Consider the following 27,144-nt stretch of genomic DNA (forward strand, 5'->3'; position numbering starts at 1 on the left):
AATAAACGTTGTAGAAGTCAAAGTAGCATGCCATCGGCTGCGCCACTTCCGCTGACATGCCGAACATGACGTCAAACAGACAGTGCTGTCAATAATTCTGGCAAGTGAGGTGAGTTTTTCGAGGCAATCTTTAAAATTCATTTGCAAACGATCAGTGCATCACTCAAACCTGTGATTTGGCATAAAGGACTTGAATGTGCAAAAAAACATATATACCCAGCGAATTTTATTGAGATTCACTAACCTCGAAAAATCGCCGGAGTTGGCTTTAACAATGTATAGCACTTGATTTTTATTATTTGGTTTCATTTTTGGTTGGTTGCTGCGTGTGATTACAACGCACGATATAGCATCAGTCCTTTGAAAAATAGTGCAGTGGTGCACCTGATGATGTCATTCGACGATAGCACCTTTTTCCTGTCGTCCTGTGTTGTCGTTTCAAATAGAAAAAAAGCACTATGAATTCACACCAACCAGCCCGCCAACACAATGTGGTGAAATGAAGTCACTCACGTCTTCCATGGGTAGCAAGAAGATGGCCCGGATGGTTCGCACGCTTTCTGCCATTCGGAACCGACCCGATGCGTCCAACAGCTCGGCCATCTTGGACGCCACTTCGTGGATGATCGTGTTCGCGGCAGAAGATGTGCTCGCGTTGGCCGCTGTGTCCGAAGCGCGGGCGTACGCTGTGGCCACGGCTAGGGGCATTTCGCTGTTGATCAAGTCTATGCAGTGCCTGGAGCGTGCATCTTGTGCCTGCAAGAGCGTCCACACACTTCAGTGATATAGCGGTTAGTATAGGCAGTGTGCATCTGCCATGGTAGTTCAGCGGATTAGGTGTAGAAGCGCGAGTGACGCAGAGATCAAGCGTGTTGCTTAGAGCCTCTATACCAACTGAGGTACCAACCTCTGGCTAGCGTATGTTCGCGCCTACGCGTCAAAAGCGTCAAATGCGCCTCTCGGCGTCGGCGTCGGAATAACATACGCAACGAGACTCGAGGGATTAATCCGGGCTTATTATTTCCACCAACTTCACCACGCGCACAGCGGTGCCAACCAACCTGAGGCCGCGATGCCTCCAAATTCTGTGCCTAATGGCTGCCACTTCGAAGGCACGGCCGAGTGCTGGAAGCAAGCACGGAAACTCCTGCAAACGTTCCTGAATGACGGCTTCGTCATCTCGAACGATAACTAGATGACGAATGACTGCTAGTGCTACCAGAGTGACGCGGTTTCATGTCGTGTTCGAATGACGCCGACAAATACAGCGAATGCCGGCTGGATGCGCTTGCACCGGTCCTGAGTTGCATCGTCCGCTGAGCGAAAACATCGTTCAGACTACTAGAGCATGTCGGTTTTCCTGTGCTTTGAGCTGTGATTTTCTGTGCGAAAAACAAGTGTAAACAGGCTTCGGAGGTTCGAAGCTTTGAGCGTGAGCCCTTGATCACCACGGAATCAATTCAGAGCAGTGTCATCTGCATCCAGTGTAGGCCTGTACCGCCGCGTTCGTATGAAACAGCTCAATTCGGGGAACATCGGCTGAAAAAAATCTACGGTAGTTTCCGTCACAACGTAGACGCATTATATGACGCCCGAAACATCGCGTAGTGCCTACGGAGGAGTTTTTATCTGCACTTTGTTTGTTTTCAACATCGGCAATGATCATCGTTTAAAGCGAACCTCGCACTAGCCAACACATTTCGGTGATGCCAAAACGTACGTACTTACATAAGTGTATTCGCGGATTGTATGACGCTGAAACATTCGTTGGCTTTGGTGCAAATTGTTTACGTGTGTTACCAAGCTAATAAACAAGGGTACGCTGGTTAGTAACAGTGTGATGTGGTTTCGTGTCAGGTACCAGTGACGCTGACACATTCAGCTGTCAGCGGTCTTATTTCCATTCATGTACAAGATAGAAACTCGAACTTGCGTTACTGTGGTGATCGAAAAAATAAAAGGTTGCATGATGAAGAGCTGCTGGTATTGCCTGCTATTTCACTTCTCGCTTGTTCTGATTCTCTGCCACTCTCAGTAGCACATACGTTGTTTGGAAGCATTCTAAAACACACATTCTTAATTTCTAGTTCATTGTGATACTCATAGCTATAGGCATATAATGTCGCTTCTTCATCGTTGTGCAGTTTACTGTAATATAACGCATCTTTTGTTTACAGCTGGACAGATATATAATAACCGAAAATCATGTGAGAAGCACCTGATTTGAAATGAGCTGCACAATGAAACGATATATTAAAAAGAGAAGGTCACCACATGTATGTACAAAATAAATAAAAGTGCACTGGTGTTGTACTGCGCTTTGTTCAGAATAATTGCAAACAGTGCCTCATATGACTTATGAGACTCTTCAGAACTGTGCATGCATTTATCTGTTCCCCTAGGCTGTAATGATCTGAAGAAATTATTAAATGGTTTCAAACATTGAATCTTCGTAGGTGTTTGCAAAGAATGCTTAGTTTCCGTTCAGTTTTAGTTATACGCTTTAACTTGTGCTACATATGCACGCACTTAAGCATATTTGAAATATTCAGGTATTCAGTTTAGTTATGTTAGAAAACTTGCCAAAAAGTTTTGTACCGTGCTCTGAATGAATCCTATGACCAAAATCTGCTGCATCGAAAATTTCAGGCATGCTTTATTGCATTATAGGGTATTCGGACTACAGATGATATGTGAAAGCCTTTTACACAGTGCTTGGTTGCAATCTTGAAACCAATATCTGTCTCATCAAGAAGTTTCAGATGCATTTTGTAAATGTTAGAGGATATTTAAACTACCAACAAATTGCAAAAGCCTTCAACACAGCCTGCATGTGCAACTACAATTCAGTTTAGAGCCATTTTGAGGGCTCTTTGATATATTAAAATAAATTTATCAAACACTAGAATGATCTACTTGGTTTCGTTCACGATACCAGTGTGACTGTTTGGAGGCACTTGTACCATATTAATGTTCTATTTTTCTCATTTGTTACCGAGCTGCATACAAAAGGTAGTGATATTTGTTTACGTTGGAACACTTATTGTGATATTATGGTTTAAATGCTTTCGTTTTGTATTTATTTACACTACTTCCGCAGTAGCCCCGCAGTGGGCTGCAGTATTTGAAAGTGAATAAATATAACACCCGCAGGCATTCTACGCAGTGCTCGGTTCCAATCTTATGATCAATATATGTTGCGTCATGAATTGTGGGGTGTGGTTTATTGCATTGGAGAACAATTTGGCCGCAGGCAACGCTCAAAAGCCTTCTGCACAGGGTTCAGTTGCAATCATATGAACGATATCTGCGACTTCATGAACTGTGAGCGCGATTTGTGTTTTTATAGAATCATTTTGATTACAGACGTCCAGAAGTCTTTCATACAAGATTAAGTGACAGTCTTTTGAGCAATATCTGTCACATCATGTAGTGTCAAGCAGAGTATGTTGCATTAGAGCATATTTCGGCTACAGACTATGCCTAAAAGCACTCTACGCAGTGCTTGTTTCCTCTCTTATTATATATCTGTTGCACCAGTATTCGTTGCATCATTAAGAGTCATGTGTGCTTTCTCTAATTAGAGGATATTTCTAATACAGACTTCATCAAAAGCCTTCCATACAGGGCCCGGTTGCAACCTCAAGATCGATATCTGTGACATCACGAAGTGTCGGATGTGGTTTGTCACTTTAGAGAATATTTCGACTACTGACAACGTTCAAAAACCTTCCATAGAAAATTTAGTTGCAGGTTTATGAGCAATATCTGTCACATCATGAAGTGTCAGGCACTGTTAGTTGCGTTAGAACGCATTTGGCCTACAGACAATGTTCAAAAGCATTCTACGCAGTGCTTGGTTCCTACCTTATGTCAATTTTTCTTGCATCATCAATCAGTGAATCAAAGGATTATTATATTACAAGGTAATATAAAAATGCGTACAGAAATATTTGGACCCATAGCCTAAGCGTCTAGTGAAGAGTCCAATATAGGGATATTGTAACAGAAAAACAAATAATAGCAGTCTTTTAGGAAAAAATAAACAATTGTAAAAGCATCATACTTGAGCGACCTAGAGATATATAAAAAAGGGAAAAAAAGAAAACAACGGTCACATAATAGAGCTGTAACGGGGCTTTTTCGAAGGAACTGGGCAAGTGGATGGTAGCTCGAAAAGGAACGCAGGCGGACCCAGATGACGGTGCGCGATCACCGATCTCGTGCCTTTTTTGTGTTGATGATAGTTGAGCCGATCGTATCAACGTCTTTTTTTATTCACTATAATTACCCCCCGCAAAAAGTTGAAGCCACCCTGGCAATCTAACAAGTGGGGACAAGCGGGTCGAAGTAGGGCTTGAGATGATTTACGTGAACGATATCACGTCCACGCCGACGTCGATCACTCGGTGGCGTGAGGGGTTCAATGGCGTAGTTCACGAGTGAGGTACGCTCAACCACGTGGTAGGGACCATGATAATTATAAAGTAGCTTGGGTGATGCACCAGGGGTGCAGGGTGGTGCATGCAGCCATACAAGTGCTTCAGGAACGAATGTTGGTGCAGAACGATGGTCGTCGTCACGGGTCTCCTTCTGGCGCTGTTGGTCGGCTGTAGGAAGCCGCTTGGCTAGCTTGCGGCACTCTTCTGCGTAACGAGTGGCTTCTGAGACAGGCGTGGATTCAGAGGTATCTGGCGAGTATGGCAGTAAAGTGTCAATGGCGTGCGATGGTTGGCGACCATACAGGAGAAAAAATGGCGAAAACCTGGAAGTGACTTGCGTAGCGGTGGTATACGCGTATGTCACAAATGAAAGAACGAGGTAGGTCCCAGTTTGTTTGATCAGAAGCGACATGCATCGCAAACATGTCCCCCAGAGTACGACTAAACCACTCAGTCAAACCGTTCGTCTCTCGGTGGTAGGCTGTACTCTTCCGGTGTACAATATGGCACTGTTTAAGAATTGCTTGGATTACATCGGAGAGTAAAACACGCCCTCGGTCACTGAGGAGTTCGCGAGGAGGACCATGGCGAAGCACAAAACGATTGAGCATGAAAGTTGCGACGTCTTGTGCTGCAGCTGTGGGGGAGCAGCAGTTTCAGCGTACCGTGTAAGATGATCCACAGCCGCGATAGCCCATTAGTTGCCTGCCGTTGTCAGTGGTAGTGGTCCGTAGAGGTCAATTCCCTCACGGTCGAATGGGTGGTCTGGGCATGGAAGTAGCTGCAATGAACCTGTTGCAGGATGCGGCAGGTTTTACCGCTGCTGTCATTCGTGGCAGCCGCGAATGAACTGGCGGACGAAGGTAAACATTTCACGCCAGTAATACCTTTTTTGTAGGCGCTCGTAGGTCTTGAAAACACCCGCCATAACACATTGCGGGTTGGAATGAAACGACGCGCAGATAGTAAAGCGCAGCGTTAGGGGAACGACTAGTAGCCATTTCCTACCATCTGCTGAATAGTTGCGCCGGTACAAAAGACCGTCCCGAATACTGAAGTGCGGAGCCTGGCGGCGTAAGGTTCGAGTGGTTGTAAGGGTCGGTGCCTCGGATAACGCGTCAAGAAGCGAAGCGATCCATGGGTCATTGCGTTGTACAGAAGCGATGGTGTCCTCGTCAAGAGCTGACAACGTATTGTCCGAGGAAACAGATGCCATGTCCGGTGACAGGGGAGATCGCGACAGTGCATCAGCATCGGTATGCTTTCAGCCGGAACAATCTTCAACGAGGATGTCATATTCTCGAAACCGAAGAGCCCAACGGGCAAGACGACCCGATCGATCCTTGAGCAAATACAACCAGCATAATGCGTGGTGGTCCGTTACTACGTCAAAGGTATGGCCATAAGGGTATGAGCGGAACTTGACAAGCGCCCAAACGATCGCCAACCATTTTTTCAGTGATGCTGTAGTTCGATTCAGCCATTGTGAGAGTTCTGCTGGCGAAGGTGAAGACATACTCAGACAATCCAGGCTTGCGTTGCGCGAGAACCGCATCGAGGCCGACACCACTGGCGTCGGTGTGGACCTCAGTTGCCGCCGTAGGATGGTAGTGACGCAGTGATGGTGATGTGATGAACACATTGGTGATGGAGTGAGAAGACGGCGAAGGGTACATAAGGCTTGGTCACACCTAGAAGACCATGACGAAATATCACTGGCGCTGCCTAGAAGTTCGGTCAAAGCCGCAATAATAGAGACGAAGTTGCGCACGAACCAGTGAAAGTATACGAGCATAACACCACGAAGCTCCGTAACTGCTTCATAGTCGTTGGTTTGGGGAAGCCGGTGACAGCACGTAATTTAGCCGGGTGTGGAAGTATACCGTCCTTTGATACGACGTGCCCGAGAATCGTAAGTTGCCGAGCAGTGAAGTGGCACTTCTTGAGGTTGAGATGGAGCTGAGCATTCTTCAGGCACGTGAGGACGTGTTTCAGGCGCTCGAAATGTGTTGCAAAGTCTGGCGCAAAGACGACAATATCGTCGAGATAGCAGAGACATATTTGCCCCTTCAAACCCCGAAGAACAGAGTCCATCATGCGCTCGAAGGTGGCAGGCGCATCGCAGAGGCCGAAGGGCATGACATTAAACTCATATAGACCGTCGGGAGTCACGAAGGCTGTTTTTGGTCGATCGGCATCTGCAAGGGGGACCTGCTAGTACACTGAGCACTAATCTAACGATGAAACAAACCCGGCATCTTGTAAAGTATCAAGGGCATCGTAAATCCTGGGTAAAGGATACACGTATTTTTGAGAGATCGTATTTAAGCGCCGGTAGTCCACGCAGAAACGAACGGAATCGTCCTTTTTTAACGAGCACTACACGTGACGCCCATTGACTTTGTGACGGTTGAATGACGCCGCGTTGCAGCATATAGTCCACCTATTCAGTAATAACTTGGTGTTCCGCCACCGAAACATGGTATGGTCGTTGCCGCAGTGGCGCATGGGAGCCAGTATCCAAGTAATGTAGAGTGTTAGAAGTGCGGCCAAGTGAAGGTTGAGCAACATCGAAAGATCCCGGTACTGGTACAACAGTTGGAGGAGTTCAGATTGTTCAGATAGTGACAGTCCGTCTGCGATCGTCGAATTGAACACTTTCGAAGCCTGTAGATCAGAGTGGTTAAGAACACTGACGGTGGCGAGGTGACTTTGGGATGATTCTTGTGGCGCGGTAAACATTTGTCTGTTATCAATAGGCTGGACGCATCCAAGAGAATCGCCTTTAAACAGTTTGATGGTATGCGGAAAAGGATTGGTAAGGCAGAGAGCACTGGCTCCATTAGAAATTGAGAGGGCTGAATAAGGGAGCCGAAGTGGTTTCCGACTTAGAAAGAGGATTTAGGGCTCAAAAAATGCTACCTCATCACGCATTCCGTCGGAGACCACAGGGAGCAAAACAGCTGTTGTCGGTGGAATGTCAGTGTCCTCTTTGACAACTAGCTTGTGCGCGACTTGATTCGTGCAGTCATAAGGCTGGTCGAACAACGGAAACAGTTCAAGTTCGGAACGGGCACAATCTATAATGGCGTGATTACGCGATAAATCCCAGCCAGGTATGATGTCATGAGAGCAGGAGGAAAGGTCGATAAACTCAACAATGTAGTGGTCCTCCGCAATTCTGAGTCGGGCCGTGCAGGCGGCTATAGGTCGAACAGGTTCTTCATTAGCTGCACATAAGGACATCATATCAAGCGGCGTGGTCACCTTTCGGGGCGTTGCGGCAAAGTTTGGCGTCTATAATAAACGCAGCGGCACCGGTATCTGCAAGAGCGTGTGCATGGGCACCGTCCACAAAACCTTCGACAATATTTGAGGGCAAAGTGCGAGGACTTGAACGTTTCGACAGCGCAGTTCTTGCCTTCTGAACTGTGACGGCTAGTTTCCCTCATTTTGAGGGGCTGGCCGTGGACGCACGGGTGACAAGGAGCGACTGGACGAAATTTCCGGATAGTCAAGGGAAGACGTGCTTGACTGATGATCGCAACTTTCATAACCAAAAGGGGGTCGGTCCATGTAGTTGCTCCGTGATCGGGCGTCTGTGTAGCTGGGCACGCGACGATGGCAGTATCGGGAGATATGGCCAGGGCCGCCACTCGAAAAACAGATCGGCCGGTTATCGCGCGTTCGCCGGGCATTCGCAGAGAATGGCGCCACCCACACGGCATACGGCTGAGTAGAGGCTGTTGCAGCGAAGGGAGGAGCCTATGCTATGGAAGACTCAGTAGGAGCGGTGACATGCGGCAGTCCATTGAACGGCGAGGGCTGGTGTGGTTGCTGCCTCTTTACTGCGTAAGCATAAGAAAGAGGCGCGGCGACAACTTGCTGCTGAAGGGCACTGGCATAGCCTCGGCAATCTGTTCCTCAAGCACATGTCGAAGCATGGGAGCTAACGGGGTCGGTGGTCGCTCTTTCTGCTGCTGCGGGAGTTCTTGGCGCTGACAAAACGGCAGGAGGGAAAGCTGACGTGCGACCTGTTCACGCACTCTCTCACTTGTGCTTGAAGGCGGGAGTGGTCAGGCGCGACGTCCAGTGCAGCGAATTGTTGGTTAGACTGAAATGGACGACGGTTTAGAGATCGTTGCCGTTGCAATTCATCGTAGCTCTGGCACAGAGTTACCACTTCAGAAACCTTGCCATAAGACTTCGCGAAGAGCATTTTAAATACGTCGTCATTCACACCTTTCATAATGTGCTGAATCTTGGCACTTTCGCTCAGTGCGGCATTGACGCGCCTGGAGAGATCGGGTACGTCTTCGATATAGGCGGTAAACGTTTCGCAAGGTTATTGTGCTCGTGTACGCAGGCGTTGTTCGGCACGCAACCTCCGCATGGCAGGTCGATCAAAGACCGAGGATATTGCCTGCTTGAAAGTGGCCCAGTTTTCAAGCTCGCAGTCGTGGTTTGTGTACCACAGCTTCGCCACATTAGCCAAGTAAAAGTTGACGGTGCTCAACTTAGCAGCGTCATCCCATCTGCTTGGCCCACTGACTTTTTCGTAGGACGACAGCCAGTCCTCGACGTCCTGGTCTTCGGTGCCCGAAAAGATCGGGGGCTCTCGCTGGTGAACCGGGCCGGGGAAAGTAGCGGCCGCGATATGTGCTGTCTGTTGGGCAGCGTCAACTTGCGTGGTCGACGGCTGGGTGCGGGATCGGAGTTCCAGGGTGTAGGTGATGTAGTTAACCAGCACGATCCACCAAATGTAAAGGGGGTTTATTGAAGTCACTGAGCAAGCAGGTCGTATAGCTTCAAAAGAGCGCAGGCGGACCCAGATGACAGTGCGCGATCACCAATCTCGTGCCTTTTTCTTGTGTTGGTGATAGTTGAACCGATGGTATCAACGTTTTTCTTATTCACTATACAGCAAACACAAATGAGAACAATTATAAGAATACCTAAAATCTCAAGAAAATGTCTGGTTAGCAACGAAGTATCGTTTGCAGGAGATGTCAAAACTTCTAGCACATTTTATTTCCAGAGGCAAATTGTCCCAAAGCTTAGCACCAGAAAATTGGATTAGTCTTTCACCATATTCATTTCAACATAAAAGAAGGTTACGATTACCAATGCTAGCGTGTCGCGTATTTAGCGACGGAAACGTAAAATTGGTGTGGGGAAGAGGCGTGTTTGTGTTTATTATTTTATTTACTAAACAAGGAATCATGTAGCTGCACACATCTGTAAATGGCAGTATCATTAGGAGCAAGGTGCACTTTATTGCATTAGAGAATATTTCTAGAACATACATTATCAAAAGCCTTCTATGTAGGGCTCAATTGCAGTCTTATGACGTAAATCTGGGACCTCATGAAGTGTCGTGTGTGGTTAATTGCATTGGATAACATTTTGGCTGCGTACACGTTCAAAAGCCTTCACTATAGGGCTTAGTTGCTATCTTATGATTGATATGTGTGACATCACGAAGTGTCGGGTGCCGTATGTATTTTTAGAGAATATTTTGACTACAGACAACGTCCAGAAGTCTTCCATGCAGGATTTAGTTACAATATATGACCAATATCTGTCCCACATTGAAGTGTCAGGCCCACTTAGTAGTGTCAGGGCGTATTTCAACAATGAAAAAGTGCACAGAAGCATCCTACGCACTGCGTGGGTCCTACCATATGACCAATATATGCTGTATCACTAAGAGCCAGGTGAGGTTTGTTGTATTTGGGATATTTCTATCGCAGACATCATCAGAAAGCCCTGTACACTGCAAAAATATTTTCCCTTCATTACGTAAAAAGACGTAGGTAACATGCTGCCAACGACTTCCGTAAAAAGAAAATAGTACACCAGAGATCACGTAGAACACATTGAACGTATATCCCGTTCAACATTTCTGGAGATCTCCACAATGAAGAAATAAAGTAACTGCTTCTACGGAACAACACTTGCTCCGTACGGCCATTCCTCGCACATTATTCATAATACTATAGCTACATGTCCGTAAATAACAAACGTGTTTTCATTGGGCACGTCAGCTGGTTGCCTATGAACAGGATGTCAAATCCGTTCTTCTATTTCACGCAGATTCTGCTACTCGGAGCAGCATGGCCGGCTGGCGCATTTGATACAACGCGCCTGAATTCAACGGCATCTATCGCCATCAGAGTATGGGCAAATGGGCGTCAACACGCCTTTGATCACAACGGATGTCAGCTACCAAGATGCTACGTCGAATTGACTGAAGCGCCATCCGCTTCGACTTCCTCGGACACTGCGCCTATAAGAAGAGCATCACCCGAGCATCCCTTTAGTGGGCACGTCGGCTGGTCGCCTGTGAACAGGATGTCAAAACCCGTTCTTCCATTTCACGCAGGTGAGCAATAAGTACTCATCAGTCAAGTCTAGTGACCGGTGCCTAGTCCAGCTGTCGTACCCACGTCATTTGTGTGTTTTGTTTCACTACGCGAAAGATGTCATGTACTCTTGTCTGATGCTTTGTGGCGATATCCAGCCCACTCCAGGGACTGAAACGGAAAAGATGCTGCGCGAACTTCTTGAAGGTCAAAGGACAATGCATAAAAAACTAGAGAAGTTGGAAAACAGGCTTAAGAATGTCGAATACTCAGTGGCAATCTTTAAAGAACTCGGAGCTGAACTTGTGACTTTGAAACACACAGTGACACAATTAGATAAAAAGTTGTCGAAGCTTGAAGACAGGAGCAGGCGGAACAATCTTCTTGTTTTCGGCGTTCCGGAGCCGTCTGGAAAAACTCAAGAATCACTGGCGCAGAAAGTGACTGAGGATATATTTCGAGATACATTAGGAGTGAAGGTGTCTGTAGAAAGAATTCGTAGAATTGGCCGTCCGCGTACGAACCAGTCACGCTCTGGGATTTTAAAGTTGTTTGACTATCGCGAGAAAGGTTTCGTTCTCAGCAATGGTTACAAATTAAAGGGAAAGACGATATCAATCTCAGAGGATTTCTCGGCTGCCACTAGAAAGGTACGAAAGTGTCTATGGGATAGCGCGGCTGATGACAGGCAAGATGGGACAAAGATAAAACTAGTTTATGATAAAATAAAAATTGGCAGTGAATTGTACGAGTGGAACGAAACGAAAAAGGCACGAGTACCAAGTAATCAAAACAGTGAAAAGGGGCGGACAACCGGCCGTCAGCTCCGCTCTGGTGCGAGAGTCGCGGAATGAAATAAAGGCCTCAAAAAATACTTTCCGATGTCTTAACTTAAATACCCGAAGTATAATATAAAAAACAGATGACTTAGAAAGCATAGTTGCCGCTCACAGCACCCATGTAATAGTTCCTGCAGAAATGTGGCTGCACGGGGACATAAGTGACTCAGAAGTCGCACCACATAGATACCGTATCTGCCGTGATTCCCGCGGTGGCGGCGTTGCTATTTTGTACATCGACTCATTGCGCGTTACACGACTACCAGATATTACCAGCATTGAATGCATATTGCTGAAAGTTCATCTCGAGGAATTTCATTTGGTAATTGGCAGATTTTACCGCCCCCCGAACAGTGACGGTACTTTTTTTTGATGCGCTAAACGAGTTCATGTGCGGGAACCAGGCTTCTAACCTTGTGCTAACCGGAGATTTCAACACTCCACTAATTAACTGGAATGGTGATTTTCCTGAAGCACTCTGTGCCTCCACTGAACCACTCGTACACATTGTTTCATTACATGGCCTAACACAACTAGTAAAGGTGCCTTCAAGAACACAAGGGGCTAGTCAATCAATATTGGATCTCTTCATTATTAGTGACGGTGTTCTTGATCGTGCCCCGAGAGTTGACATATTAAAAGGTATCTCAGATCAGAAGCTCGTGTGCTTAAATCTCGAAGTGAAATTCCGATCACGGCTGGCGAAGAAAGAGTGTATTGAGTGTATTGTTCCGGTGTTTTCTCGTGCTAGTGATGTTGATATTCTGGATGTTTTAGATGGTTCTCTTTCTTTGTTTATCTCGTTTTACTGTTGAACATATGTGGCGCTTTTTAAAAAGCCTGGTTTTGACTTGTGCGAAAAAGTTTATCCCACACAAACGACACTTGCAGCGTCCATGGATGACGAAAGAGATTGCACATCATCAACGTAAGTTAAACAAAGCGAAATGGCAGCACAGGTGATATCCATGCTCAAGTCGTTCAGATAAGATATCGGAGTTACGCGAACAAATGAATAACAGTATTAAAAAGGCCAAAGATATTTACGAACACGTTCGTCTTGAACGCTTTTTTAAAACTTCACCAGAAAAATTTTGGCGACACATTTCGCCAAGCAAGAAATATCTTCCTACTCTATCAATTGATGGAGTCCCTGTGACAGATAACGCAGTAATTGCCGAAGCTCTTAATGCTCATTTCGGTTCTGTATTTGTCGTTGACGACGGCCGCGCACCGGAATTAGCAAAGTTTATCATAGCGAACCTATGGATAATGTGTCTATCTCTGAAGAAGGCATACTATCACTACTGTTAAAATTAGATGACAAGAAATTGCCATGCATAGACGGTATACCAAATGCATTTTTAAATCGATATGCCGCATGGTGTTCTAAATATCCGTCTGTTGTTCAAAAAATCCCTGTCTAGTGCGGATTCTCCATGCGACTGGAAGTAAGCGAAAATCACGCCGTTCTCTAAAACAAACGTGCCATCAACTCCGCCATCATATAGACCAATTTCCTTATTATGCACATGCGCGAAGGTACTAGAGCACATAGTTTTTAAACATGTATCCAGATTCCTTGAAAACAAAGGCTTAATTGGTTCCTTCCAGCATGGCTTTCGTCGTGGTTACTCTACACTCACCCTGCTCATCGAAATTGTCCACGATTTAGCAGCAGCCTTATACAGACATAACCAGGTCGACAGTATATTTCTCGACTTTGAAAAGGCATTTTACCGAGTCTCACATCGAAAATTATTATTGAAGTTAGAACCAATACTCAAGAACACCAAATTACTAGCTTGGATAGAAGCCTACATCTCATGTAGACAAGTCGTGGCCATTGATAACGAAACTTCGCGTGCCATTCCAGTCCTTTCGGGAATCTCACAAGGCTCTGTTCTTGGTCCTTTATTTTTTCTTGTATACATCAATGACATTGTTCGGAACATACTCGTTAAAATAAAGCTCTTTGCTGATTATTGTATTATATACCGTGAAATTACCACACACCACGACCAGATAACATTAACTAAATCTTTGGACCGAATTCAAACATGCTGCACAGACTTGCAAATGACCATCAAGAAAAAGAAAACTGCGGCAATGACAATTAATCACAAAAAGCACCCTGTAACGTTTCCTTACTGTTTCGATAATGAACATCTGGAAGTAGTCTTTAACTATAGGTATCTGGGAGTTATCATTTCTCACGATCTTAAATTGAATGACCACATTCACTACATATATAGAAAGGCAATGAAAAAAAAAACTCGGATACTGAAGGAGGCGCTTGAGTAAGTCCTCTCCAAAAGATAGAATATTTGCCTATGAAACATTTATTCGGCCCCTCCTGGAATATTGTGCCGCTGTTTCGGGTCCATACAAAAAAGAAACATTTCAATATTGGAAAAATATACTGAGGAAACCAGTTAGGTTAATCTTTAATCAATACAGCTGGTAGGCATCAGTAACATCTCTTCCAGAAACGGCTGAGCTGGAAAAATTAGGAAATCGCCAATACCGCGAACGGATAAAACTATCCTATCTTCTTTATCATGGACACTTAAGTATAAAAAAGACTACATATCTAAAAGACTCCCACCGGTGGCCTACTCGGTCCCTTCACAATAAAAAAAGTAAGCGAGTTCTCTAATCACACCAACATTTTCCAGTATTCTTTTTCCCGAGAACTGCAACCAATTGAAATTCCCTCCCTTGAGCTATGGTTGAATGCCCATTGCTATCATCCTATCTACAGGCCCTTCTGTCCATGGGACATAGCTCTGACATGGTTTTACATGAACCCTGACGTTTTTTTTCTCTTCCAAATGTTTACGTAATCATGTTTTCACTAGTTATTTAAATATCTTGCTGCTACGCTTGTATGAACTCGTTGTACTCTTCTTCTTTTGCTGTTATTATCGCGGCAATGCTTCATATGTGCTTCTTGTAATATTTTTTGTATTAATTTGTACCCACTCCTGCCTAAGGTCTGAAGTTCAGGCCAGCAGTACTGTAATAAGTGAAATAAGTAAATAAATAAATAAATTAGATTCAACATGAGGCACACGTAATCAGCAGATCTTTCTCCTGCATGTACAAGGTCATTCAAAATTTCCTAGGCCCATATTCCAACTAATACTGTGGCAGCGTCACGTGCGAACATTTGACTGCACCTGCACATGATAAATAATTTATGAAGTAAATTCAAATGTTTATAAACCAACAAGGACAAGTTTTCTATTCACCGAAATCGAATTTAATTTTTGCATGATCATAAAACAAAATACAGCACAGACATGCCCCAAATTGTGAACAAAAATTGTCAGAAAATTACTTTTATTTGGGCGGCTTTGTATCTGGAATTTAAAATACCAAAAAGGAATATCATAACTTCCAGATACCCAAAGCACCTGCGTTGTTTTCTTATTGTAACATTATTGTGCAGACTTTTTTTTTTGAAGAAAGGGAAAACACTTTGTCAGCACAACTACACCAGACGAGTACAGAGCAAAAAACAGTGCGAGCACAATTCATTTATTCATTTCAAGACTCCTAATTGGCCTTTATAGAGTCACTGGCTTGCAGCCCAAAAATAGATGATCACACACAATAAATAATACATTTCATACAGAATGAAATGGCTAAAAGCACAAACAACTTCATAAGCACATCAAAATATTGGCTAACAATATTATTTGGGGTAAAAGGAGAAAAGAAGTAAGTCAATGTATTAAAACAATAGAACGATTAGGGTTATGCCATGAAAAATAACCCAGTGTTTTTTCGACCATCACGAATATATCGGAAAAAATTTTCATGTTTCTGAAAGTTCGAAACTCGTCCTGGTCATTTAATTCCGTTGCCGAAAATTTTACTCCCAAGTGATGGTAGTCTGTAGTATGGCGCCGACTGAGCTAAAAGTCGTCAAACAACAATTTTTTTCATAACTCGTTGTGGAATGCGCTCAACAAGTGGCATTTACAGCAAGGTAATGAAATGAAATAACTAAAAATAATGACTTACTTATGTATATCGATTCTTCAAGAGCTTTTCCCACGAGCAATATTGAATAATGTTGCCAGGTTTAAGATTTTTTCGGGTAACATGGCGAATTCCAAGGACAAAAATAAAATATGTGCTGGCCACTTTTTTTTGCGTGCTACAAATTAACAATAACTTACGCACTGAAGCTCAGCAGATAGTCTAAAAAATGTGAATTTCACTTTTTTTGGGTGAAGTTCTGTATTCCGCACCAAAAAGCTTGCCTTGGTGGTCGAACAAAAATATGCACAACGTTTCATTTTGATATTTACTGCCTCAATATAGGGGAAGTTGCTAAAGGCTATTATTTTTTAAACTCGAGAAGTATTTTTTTGAAATTATGCATCTCCACCAGATTTGCCCCTACTTAACACAAGCAGAATGAAGCACTTGCAAGGGCCACCTTCAACAGATTTTCACAACCCTAAGGTACACACAGCAAGCTTGATGCGAGCAATTTAAATTGAAATGGGGCTATCATCTGCATTCTATTGCCAACAGAGGTGCACTACAATAAATGTAGCTAGAGTGTGGAGACCAGTAGCGTAGCAAAAAGATATTTTTCGCGTGGGGGTGGAATGTGAGGGGAAGGCGACTTCAGTCATACTGTGTGTACATTCTTGTGTAATTGTATGCGTGCATGCAGGTATGCGCATGCAGAACGAAGCAAATCACAGCATATCTACGAAGTTAATGATGATGTGTGGGGCGAAGCTTCAGAGGGTTTTATCAGTAACCGTGAATCCGTCTGTCTGTCTGTCACTCACACTAGCACCTTCTGCTGAGTTATCGATAAACTAGGTGGTTGATTGATTGATTTATTGATTTGTGGGGTTTAACGTCCCAAAACCACCGTATGATTATGAGAGACGCCATAGTGGAGGGCTCCGGTAATTTCGACCACCTGGGGGTCTTTAACGTGCACCCAAATCTGAGCACACGGGCCTACAACATTTCCGCCTTCATCGGAAATCCAAAAAAAAAAACTACGTGGTCACGAACCGGTCACAGTAGAAGGACAATCCATGGCTTTAGGATAAAAATACCGGGACTGTGCTGGAGAGGGAGGGGGGGAGCTAGGCAGCTCCTTCTGCCTTCCTGGCTACGCCACTGGTGATGACTCTCAGATGAGCCATCAAGCCGGTAAAGAGTATACAGTGCAATATTATCTCTTACGCACAACATAAACGAGACTATCGTCTTGGCTACCAGTTCTTAATTTAGTTTTTTTTCGCTTCTGTATTCATATGACAAGCTTCGTGTCTCAAGGAGCAGGGTGCTCTCCTGAAAGCCAGAAAAATAAGAAACGGTTGTTTCACGATAGCGTTTATCAGTGTACTGCATCAATGCTACTAGCATTCTGTAAGACATATGTACTGAATATTACTAAATACTTTTGACAAGTGTATAAAACACACCCGCTGCATTTGCAGAACTCCCCAGGAAAGCAGGATGTCTGACTTTATATCTATAAAGCTGCATGGCTCACCTGGAAATCACCACACTGAACCTAGTCATTGTAGCACCCCTCCGTTGGCAATGGAATGCAGATGATAAACCTTTTCCAATTTCAGTTACTTTGTAGGGAGCACCGAATTTGCTCTGTGTATTCCAGGTTGGTGGGATTCTGTTGAAGATTGCCCTTGCGAGTTTGTCATGTCGCTTGAGTTACGTAGACAAAAAGCTGGTGCAGATACATATTTCAAAAAAATATTTTTCTAATTGAAAAATATTACCCTCTAGTAATTCCACCTATAAGTAGCTTGTCCATAGAGCTTTAAAATGAAATTTTGTGCATAATTATAGTCTGACCATTAAGGCAAGTTTTTGATGTTGAACACCGAGGTTTTCCCAAAGTGGCACTCACAATTTTTTTTTCAGAGTATCTTCCATAACATCAGTGCCTCCTAAATTATTTTTAATTTGTAGCATTTTGACAGGCAACCAGCACATAATTTATTTGTGTCCTTGGAATTTACCATGTTACCAGAAAAAACCCAAATGTGGCAACTTTATTCAATTTTGCTGGAGTGAAAAGCCCTAAAGAATTGATATACATAATTAGGTCATTATATTAAAGTTAGATAAATTCAATACCTGCCAGAAATATCTTTTATCGAGCCCATTCGAAAAACTTCTTTTGAAAAAAAATTTTGTTTGATTCCTTTTACTTCACTTGGTGCCAAACAATAGGCTCCATAAATAGGGAGGAAAATCTTTGGCAACAAAAATAAATGACCAGGACGAGTTTCGCACGTCGAGAAATATGCGTAAGTTTTATCACCCATATTCGTGATGGTCGCAAAAGCTTTGAATGATTTGGCATGGAATGACTTATTAGAGATAACATCAACAGATCATTCAAGAAATGTGTCAATTATTGCTTTAAATTAGAGAAAAGAGACATTTGCGTTCTACATGTGGCATTGCCTTCTTGTGGCAGAAGGAATCTTCAGATAGGTGCAAACGTTCATTATGGCAGTAATTATAGACATTAACACAATTACCTTTTTAACCAATGTTATTAGCCGGTCGGGTCAAATAGGCAAATTGAACCCATTCCTATAAATAGTACATAGCCAGTTTAAAATATAGGAAAAGCGGCCACTGGTAATCAGCACAGAGTGATACGTTCTGCTCAATATAGCTGGCGAAACCAAAACCGACGCACCCAACAGTGCATCTACCATTCACTTCGACAATGCCCTCCTTGGCGAGACTGTTTCTCTTGTATTGGGGGAGATGATTAAGTGAGCGTCGATAAGTGGGCACAAAGCAAAGTGTCTAAATTGACGATTGTCGAAATGAATGGTAGATGTGCTGTCTGGTGCATCGGTTTTTGTTTCCACAGCTAGATTAGGCAGATTGCATCACTCCATGGTGATAATAATAATAATAATAATAATAATAATAATAATAATAATAATAATAATAATAATAATAATAATAATAATAATAATAATAATAATAATGCTTTATTTTTTATCAATAGTTTGATGAAGGACAGCTGCAGGTAAAAGCTGCTTTCCAAAAGAGGCAGCTTGACAAAGGCCCGCAGCCACCTTTTAGCATGACAGCAGCGGCAAACAGTCAGCAATGTGAACTCAACAACAACAAAAAAGTAATAAATAAATAATTGAAAAATAAAAAAATATAAAAAATCAAGTTCAAATTATTAGTGGCTGCTTTTCCGTAATTTCTCAGATGAGCCATCAAGCCGGTAACTTTTCGTAAAAAGGACTTGAATTTGCCCTTTTCACTCGACCAGCTACTACAACTGGTAAAAAAGGTAATTTTCTCTATTGCTAGAATTACTGCCACAATAATGTTTGTGCCTATCTAAAGATTCCTTTTGTCACAGGAAAGGCAATGCCGCAACCAGCACTCAAGTACCTCCTTTCTCAAATTTAAAGAATATTGGATATATTTCTTGAAACTCCCTGCATTTCATACACACGCAGACAATGCGAGGTAAAACTAACGATGAAGAACAAGCAAGAAGAAATAACGAGCTCATAAAGAGACAGCCCCTTAGCCAGGAGTGTTTTTAGAGGGGGGGGGGGCACATGTTGATGGCCATGAAAAATGACTTTCTTCATTACTTATGCTCAGTAGGACCACCCACAACACGCGAATTCGGGGGGGGGGGACAAACAGATGTCATTATTAACAGATGTAAACGGAGGTCTGCACAAAAAAATGTATTTAACCCAAGTGAGCACATGGAGAGGAATGTTTTGCTGTGTTTGTAAAATATGTAGCGAGAAACCCTATCAAAAGCTGTGGAAAAATATGGAAACAATGCATCAACCTGAGAGCCCATGTCAAGAAATAAATGTGTACAGTCAAAAAGGGGAGCAAGTCTAGTGTCACATGAAAAAACTTACGATAGCCGCACTCATATTTGAAAATGATGTTACGAACTTCCAGCTCGAGGCCTTGCCTTGCAACAGCAAAGCTGCTACTCATAACAGATTAAGCTTCTTAATTGTTATACGGGTTCGCAATGATGGGTCTGATCTTACTAGTTTAAAGTGGCCTAAGCATGCGCTCTCAAAATCAAGGTATAGTTGCTGACTTTTTATACAAACTCCTTCATGGCACCGCCACTCATCCCGCCGAAGTAATGTAAAACTATGAACAAAAATTCCCTAGTGGGTGCCGTTTTGACTTTTTGTGCTCTAGCTGACTAATTTAGTATGCTGTAAAACACAGTGAAAATGTGCCAGTGATGTTTAAAATACTCTTGCTAGGTTGCCAGCAGTAAATGCTTGCACTCACTACGACTCGAGGTTGCCAGTCCAAAATTCAACGCAGAAATTACTACTGCGGGTCTTGAAGGTCACATTTCGAAAGACCACGTTTGGAAAGTGCGATGTCGAAAGCGAATTTCAAACTGGATATTGACAACAAAGTAAACATCATCTACATGGTACAGCTCTGTTTTGCACTCACTAATGTGGAAGAACATTAACAATGAGTATTAAATCTTGACTGTAGTGCTATAGCCTCATGCAACGAGAGAGAGAGAGAAGGAATGTAGGAAAGGTAGGGAGGTTAACTAGACTATGCGTCCAGTTTGCTACCCTACACATGGAAAGGGGGAGAGGGGAGTAAAAGAGAGAAGGATAGACACATATCACATCGCACACACAATGCCGAGTTTCACAGGCGGTCCCTCAATGAAGTTGCTGTCAAGTATTTCAGAAGGGCTCGTGTGGCTTTCTGTGCTGATGTGCTGCGCGACCAGGCTCCTAAGATCTTTGCTTCATTATATGGCCGGTCATCGAGTCTATTCAAGGCACACTGGAGAGTCCGGCTATCTTCATCAAATTGGGCACAGTGGCACAAGAGATGTTCAATAGTCTCTATACAGTTGCAGCTTTCACACATGGATGAATTCGCCATGCCAATTCGATGGCTGAATGACTTAGTAAACGCTACTCCAGTCCACAGCCGGCACAGCATTGTAGCGTCACGTCGAGAAATCTTCGGTGGCAGTTGTTTCTGGAGTAATGACTTAAGATTCTTAGGCCGATGATTGGAGTTAAGTGGAGAATTCTAGTGTGCAAGCGTGACATTATGGGCGATGTGACGAAGTTCTCTAGCTGCGTCTACTCTTGACAAGGGTATTAACAGTGTGGGCGTTCCATCGTGGGCACATCGGACAGCATCGTCAGCGAGATGGTTACCACTGATGCCACAGTGACCCGGCAACCATTGTAAAACAATGTCGTGTCCTTGATCAGCAGCGCGATGACAAATTTCATTAGTACGATACACCATCTGGTGGTAGTTTCCCCGTCGTAGACTTCGCACGCATTGAAGGGCTGCCTTGGAGTCACAGAAAATGGCCCATCTACTAGGGGATTCTTGCGTAACAAGATATGGGTGTTCTTATGAGCTGCTTGATCACCTGTCACTGTTCCATGCTGCTGGACTGAATGCTGAACCGCCCATAATTGGCAGTGGAGGATGCAGCGAAAATGATGGCGCTTGATAGTTTACTAGTGATGCGGTGACACTAATTCCTGCAACGTCAGGTCACCAAAGTGCTTGCGGCATGAATAGTCATAGTGGCGCTGGCATGAGAGGCGACAGCTGGCCCAAGAACAATAGAAACAGGACCTGGAAGAGAATAAATAGTGAGTGTGACATTGTAACTACTGTGTCACGACCCCATGACGTGAATAATGTGACATGCTTGTCTAACATGATGTCAAACCTTTTTCATCAGTCACGTGTGTGCATACTTGCACACTACTGTCCGTGAGATGTGGGTGTGACCCGCATGTGATTCACTGCCTATGTTAACTCAGGTACAGCAAAAATGTACTTTGGAAATCTCTGAGTAAGCGTTAAGGAGACAGTACAACAGTACATTTGTTGCCAATAATAGCAGCTTCACAACGATTGAATAATTTCAATGATAGATGTAGTAAATATCAGTTGCGGCTGCAGTTTAACCTTGGACTTCCAGATGGTGTACATAACCACACAAGTGGTTGTAAATGCTCTAAAAAAGACTAATCAGGCATCGTATTGAAGCAATGTCGAATGTGTTTGCAATGTTGGCTATTCTTGTTTAAAACGATGCAATAACCAATAATGTGTACTCATATATGACTCAACAAGCTACAATAAAGCACTGTTTTACCTGGCAGAAATTATGACGTGCGCATCATGGCACCATGGCATGCACCTGATTTTGATAAACCTGAAGTATGTGCTCTTAAAAGCACAGATATGAGTGCAGGCATAATATTGTACCATCAGCGACTCTTGAGGCATCAGTGCGATTAACATATCTGGTAAGCCCTTGATATGCTAAGAGCTTCTAAGTTTACATAGAAGCATATATCAACCTAGTAACAATTGACTCAACGAGTAAAAAATAATGCAGCCTAGACAGCTTTCATTGAATCTTTCACATGAAATCGATCTTCACAAATCATGAGATCCACTGTATTGTATTTGGATTTAGCCCACGAGAATGTCTACAAACCACACTTTTTAAAGTTATTTTTGTGCCCCTGCTGCACTGTGAATAATAATTATATCCAAGGTATAACACAAACAGAACTTAAAAAAACAGTATGTTTATAACGAGTGTGTTAAATCAAATATATCCAACAAAATATAAAGATATGTGTATATCGGCTGCAAGAACATCTTACACTAATCACCGAGTCAATTACTTGCCCTGTAATATTTCAGTTCTCTCGAAAAAAAAAAGAGCTTTCCAAATTAGTATACAAAAGTTGGCACTATTGTAACCAATTATGTAAATCATTTTACTATTTGTAAGCTCGTAATGTCCAAAGCACATAGACTTGAGAGTGGGCAAAAAAGGCATACCTTTTGTGACTGTAAAAGCTCCTGCTGAAATAAACTGTAAGGTTTGTTACCAATTTAAAAACATAATTGATCCTATTTCAGTCATGATATTAAGGTATTAACTCTGTTTCCAAGTGAAAAAATGAAGTGATTCTATTTCACTAACAACATTAAGGTATCAACTCTGCTCCCTTTAGGGTGGAAGTGACATCAAATATATTAAGTAGTTTTCACCCTGCCAACTTCAAACAGAACTGAAGAAAAAGAACACAACTTTTTAATGAAGCTTCACCTTAAAAGAATCAACTACCTTCATGATAAGTGCCCCACTATGGTTAAAATGTTTTTCACTTTTCCAATCTTTGACCAGCAGTCTTTAACTGGAGATAACACCAGCTATATAATCTGCAGAGGCTTTAATAAACGCCAGTAGTTTAGCATTGTCTTCGTATTACCATTCTTTCTCATCCGTGCGTCTAAGCTTTGCTGCAAATACTCAACGGCAGGTAGCACCGCGTTGTCAATTTATTAGCAGGCATTGTCACATCAATACAGCTTTACTGGTTCATCACAAAAACATATCCTTTTTTTCTGATTTGAATAGATTCTTTTCTTAATTGTGAAGTTCTTGCCACTATTAAATCTTATCGGACAGGTAATAAGTTTTTGTATGTATCAGCGTCACTTACCAGTGTTGCATAAGCACACTATTTGAACTGTCAGGAGATAGCTGCATGTGGTCAAATAGAGCCTAGTGCGGTTTAGATCTCTCCTTTACTCATGCAGGCTAGTACTAAATAGCAAACTATTGAAGTAAGCACGGACAAAATTGATATGTTGTCTAAATGTTCCTCATGCATGTGCAGCTAGTACTCACCACTAGAACGCATTGCTTCAAGGTATAAACACGGGCAAGCACAGAGTGCAGCAACCGCATCAAAAAAGTTTTTATCTCTTAACATAAAAAGCGATTTGTTGACTTTCTCTGACAGTAATCTGTGAAGGTTAATCCTAAATATGTTATTTACCATAGTTTGTTTCTAAGATAACCTCCATGCTAAATTTACAACCAAACATGTACAAAAACCCGCAACTTTCCAACTTTTTCACCAGCTATAAAAACTATTTCGTGCGGTACACATATCGAATTTCTATTTGCCTAAAGAAATAAAACTCTGATAATCAGCTAATACGAATTATCATATTTCGCTAAATGTAATCTCTCTATGAAAAAAAAAAACCCTAATATGGACCATATTCTTCATGTACTGAACATTCTACGATTGTTCTACACAGAAAATTTTGTACTAACCAAATGGGAGATTAACAGATTTTAAAAATATTTTAAGGGGTTTTACGTTCCCAAATCACGATATCATTATCAAGAAGCCGTGGTGGAGAGGCCCGGAAACTTTTACCGTGTGGTCATTTTTATAGTGCACTGACATTGTACAGTACACGGGTCTCTACCACTAGCCGTCTATCACAACGCGACTACCACGGCCGGCATCGAACACGTGGCCTTTGGGGCAGCTGCCGACCACCGTAACCACTATACCACCGTGGCAGACGAAGTACAGATTCTTTTTGTTATTTTTAGAACGCGTTTTACGAGTCGTGGCTTCTAGCTTTCAAGAAGAATTCACACGCTGTTTTAGATTTCTTGAGTTAGAAGTTCTCTTTGGCTGTTCGCATCTCGGTGCTACCTGTCGCCAGCCACCTTTTATTAGACAACGTGAAGGAGATGAACTTCAGCCCGACGGGGAGAACACGCCGGTAGGCCGCAGCGCGCCAAGATTTCTCGGTATAGGGAGATGCACACATTACACGGCTGCGCTACGGGGCTGACAAGCCCGAACACGGTCGGTATGCAATTGCCGTAGACAAGTAATCAGAGCGCAACGAAAATGTCACGCTCGAAATGTAAACACTACCAACACAATCAATCCGCGATTTCCGTAAATGCTGTGTTTTCTGCTCTCAGCACGCACTCCGTCTCAAACAAATCATGTATGATGAAAAAGCACGCATGAAAGGAGCACTGCGGTTGTGGCCTCGACTTTACTCGAAGAGACCTTATCTGAGATATTGCGCAGGTACAACATGACACAGATCATTAGTGGCACGAGCTGTAACCCAAACGGCGAGTAAATGAGAAGTTAAGCACTCACCTCCACGATGCAGACCAGATAAAGAAGCAACGCCAGCCGGGTCCCGTTCCGTGTGTGCGTCCTGGCCTTTGAGGCGGGTAGTCGGGCTAGTGACTAGAGTAGTGACTGCCGATGGATGAGTGACGATGGCGGTGCGCCCGCCATGATCGAATGGTTTCTTTTTCCGCGATGCCAGCCTAAACTGCCATTTCGGATCCGACAAATACAGTGTCGCAGAATAAAAGCGGTGCAGAACACGTAGCGGCGATGGATACAATGATAGTATGCGGTGGCCACATTTCTGCAAGTCATCTGTATTGCAAATCATTACTTTCGTCTATTTTTTTTTGTTTACGAAGGAGACACTCGTTTTTTGCACCATTCAGTGAAACAGCATTGGTAACCGTGTGCTGTATTCATAATATTCGCTAAGTGGTGACGTCTGTGATTCTTAAACGTGTGCTGTATCCTTTATGTTGGCGAAAGAGTGGAGTGTGTTTATTTCCTGGACACTCTGTCCGCTTTTCTGTCCGTAAATACGCGCATTTTTTTGCAGTGTGCATATGGCTCTATTGTAGTGTTATGACCTAAATCTGTCACATCATGAAGTTTCGGGTGTGATCAAGAAGATAATGAGTGATGTAAATTATGAAGTGTAAATACACTGAATGTGCCAGGATATTCACAAAAATACTAATGAATTTTGTAGTGTAGGTCTAGCAACCTGGTGATTTATACACCTTGGTTTTTTATAAACCAGACTTTTAAACCTAATTAGGGGGGCAGCCGCCCCTCTTAGTCATCGAAGAGGGTGGAAGGCGCAATGTCAGCTTTATAGGTTATTTAATTAAAGATGAGGGCGCTGTTACGACCGGGGTTTGCAGCCACTGGAGGTCCGGGATGAAGTTGTCAAGGCAGGAAGAAGATAGACTTGAAGAGGGTTTATTTACATTCTATTACATTACATTAATACATTATATTTACATTACATTATTTATTACATTATATAATGGGTGAGCTCTCGTACATGACGAGCTCTTTCTTACATGGCGAGCTTTTGATTCTGACGTTGCTCTACATGGCGCTCCTTCGAATGAGCCGAGTGGCTCATTATAAAAGGTACGTGCTCCCCAGATCCCTATATCAGGGAATACGTGCAGATGGTACTGTCCAATCACACATCACACACAACTGGCGAGGGGGTCGAGCATGCACGGCCCACGTGAACGTCCAATATTTAGCCGTGGTCACTGCAATCCAAGGTGGCGCCAGCGAGGCTCCTCCTCGTCATGTGTGTGCCACTGGCTGAGGGGTCCAAAGCTCAAGACAGCATACTTCAAAGGGTCCGCTGAACTGCACGCCTAATTAGCGAGGCGATTTGCGGCGGCCACCGCGGTCTCTTCCAAAGAAGATGCTGTACTCGTTGTCTTCCGAACGGCTTACGGCGTCGTGGCGACATGACGTCTTACCCTCCGGTTGGAAGGGACAATGCCTGGCGCTCATAGGCAGCCGGCCGGTCGGCTACTTTGAAGATCCAAAAAGCGCCGCTCCCTTGTCAGCTCGGGCGCCAGTCACAACAGCTCGTCCGCCGGCGGGAGGTTCGACCTGAGGGTGACCAGCTGCACAGGTTGCCCGAAGTGTCGTAGTGTGGCGCCATCTTCCAGGCCACTGCCGATGACGCCCAGCCAAAGACTCTTTCCCGCTCATTCCTTGTGGCTCTCTTTTGGGAAAAGCATTCATACACACCACCACAGGCACGGGAGAGCGCCCTGCCCACACTGAGACACATCGAGTTCTAAATATTCTCCAAAACAACTTTCCTTAAGTAGTATTACCAAGCACGAAGCAGCAAATGGAACATTTCTCTGAGCTTTTGCCAAAACTCACAATCTCGATTAGAGAATAATCTTCCCATTAACTGCTTTCAAATAAACTAACTGCCAAATGAGGCGTTCCCCGTGGCATACCTGTGTTCTAGCGTGAGCAATCCGCCGTAACCTACCAGGCATCATAATCATAAAATAAAGCCACTTGCTTCACGCTATCTTTTAGTTCCCGAAATTTTGTGCCGCCAAAGCTAGTCATCAGTTCCCTCAGAGCCGACGAAGAGACAATGGTCATGCTGCACCTGCATCATGAGCATCCACGTCCGTAACTGCAGGTCATAGTGCTTATGCGTGGATAAACTAGAGATTTACTTCCCCTTGCGGTTACTACTCACAGAAAGCATACATATAAGCTCATGAACTAGCTTTTTTTACTTCCACACCGGACACATGCGAACAAAACATTAAAACAAAAGAATCCTTCGCATGAACCCTGAGAAAACTCGCAAGGATTATTTTTGCGTCTCTGTGCTCAGTCGTACTTAGTTCATAATGTCGCCCCTGCTCATTTACACGTATCTACCATGACACAGGCTCTTATGCGTATCGTTTATGCAATCGCACAACGGTTACTT

The 27,144-nt window shown here is 43.5% G+C and overlaps 1 protein-coding gene across 1 annotated transcript in view; it reads right to left on the reverse strand.

The window, feature by feature from the left end:
- Positions 1-456: 456 nt before the first annotated feature.
- LOC142767409 (uncharacterized) overlaps positions 457-27,144 on the reverse strand; it is a 154,834-nt gene continuing 128,146 nt past the window's right edge. The window contains exon 6 of the mRNA XM_075869004.1: positions 457-756. Coding sequence (XP_075725119.1) covers positions 457-756 — 300 coding nt within the window. The remainder of the gene's footprint in view (positions 757-27,144) is intronic.

The sequence above is a fragment of the Rhipicephalus microplus genome, chromosome 1 (assembly GCF_043290135.1).
Source record: "Rhipicephalus microplus isolate Deutch F79 chromosome 1, USDA_Rmic, whole genome shotgun sequence".
Taxonomy (NCBI): domain Eukaryota; kingdom Metazoa; phylum Arthropoda; class Arachnida; order Ixodida; family Ixodidae; genus Rhipicephalus; species Rhipicephalus microplus.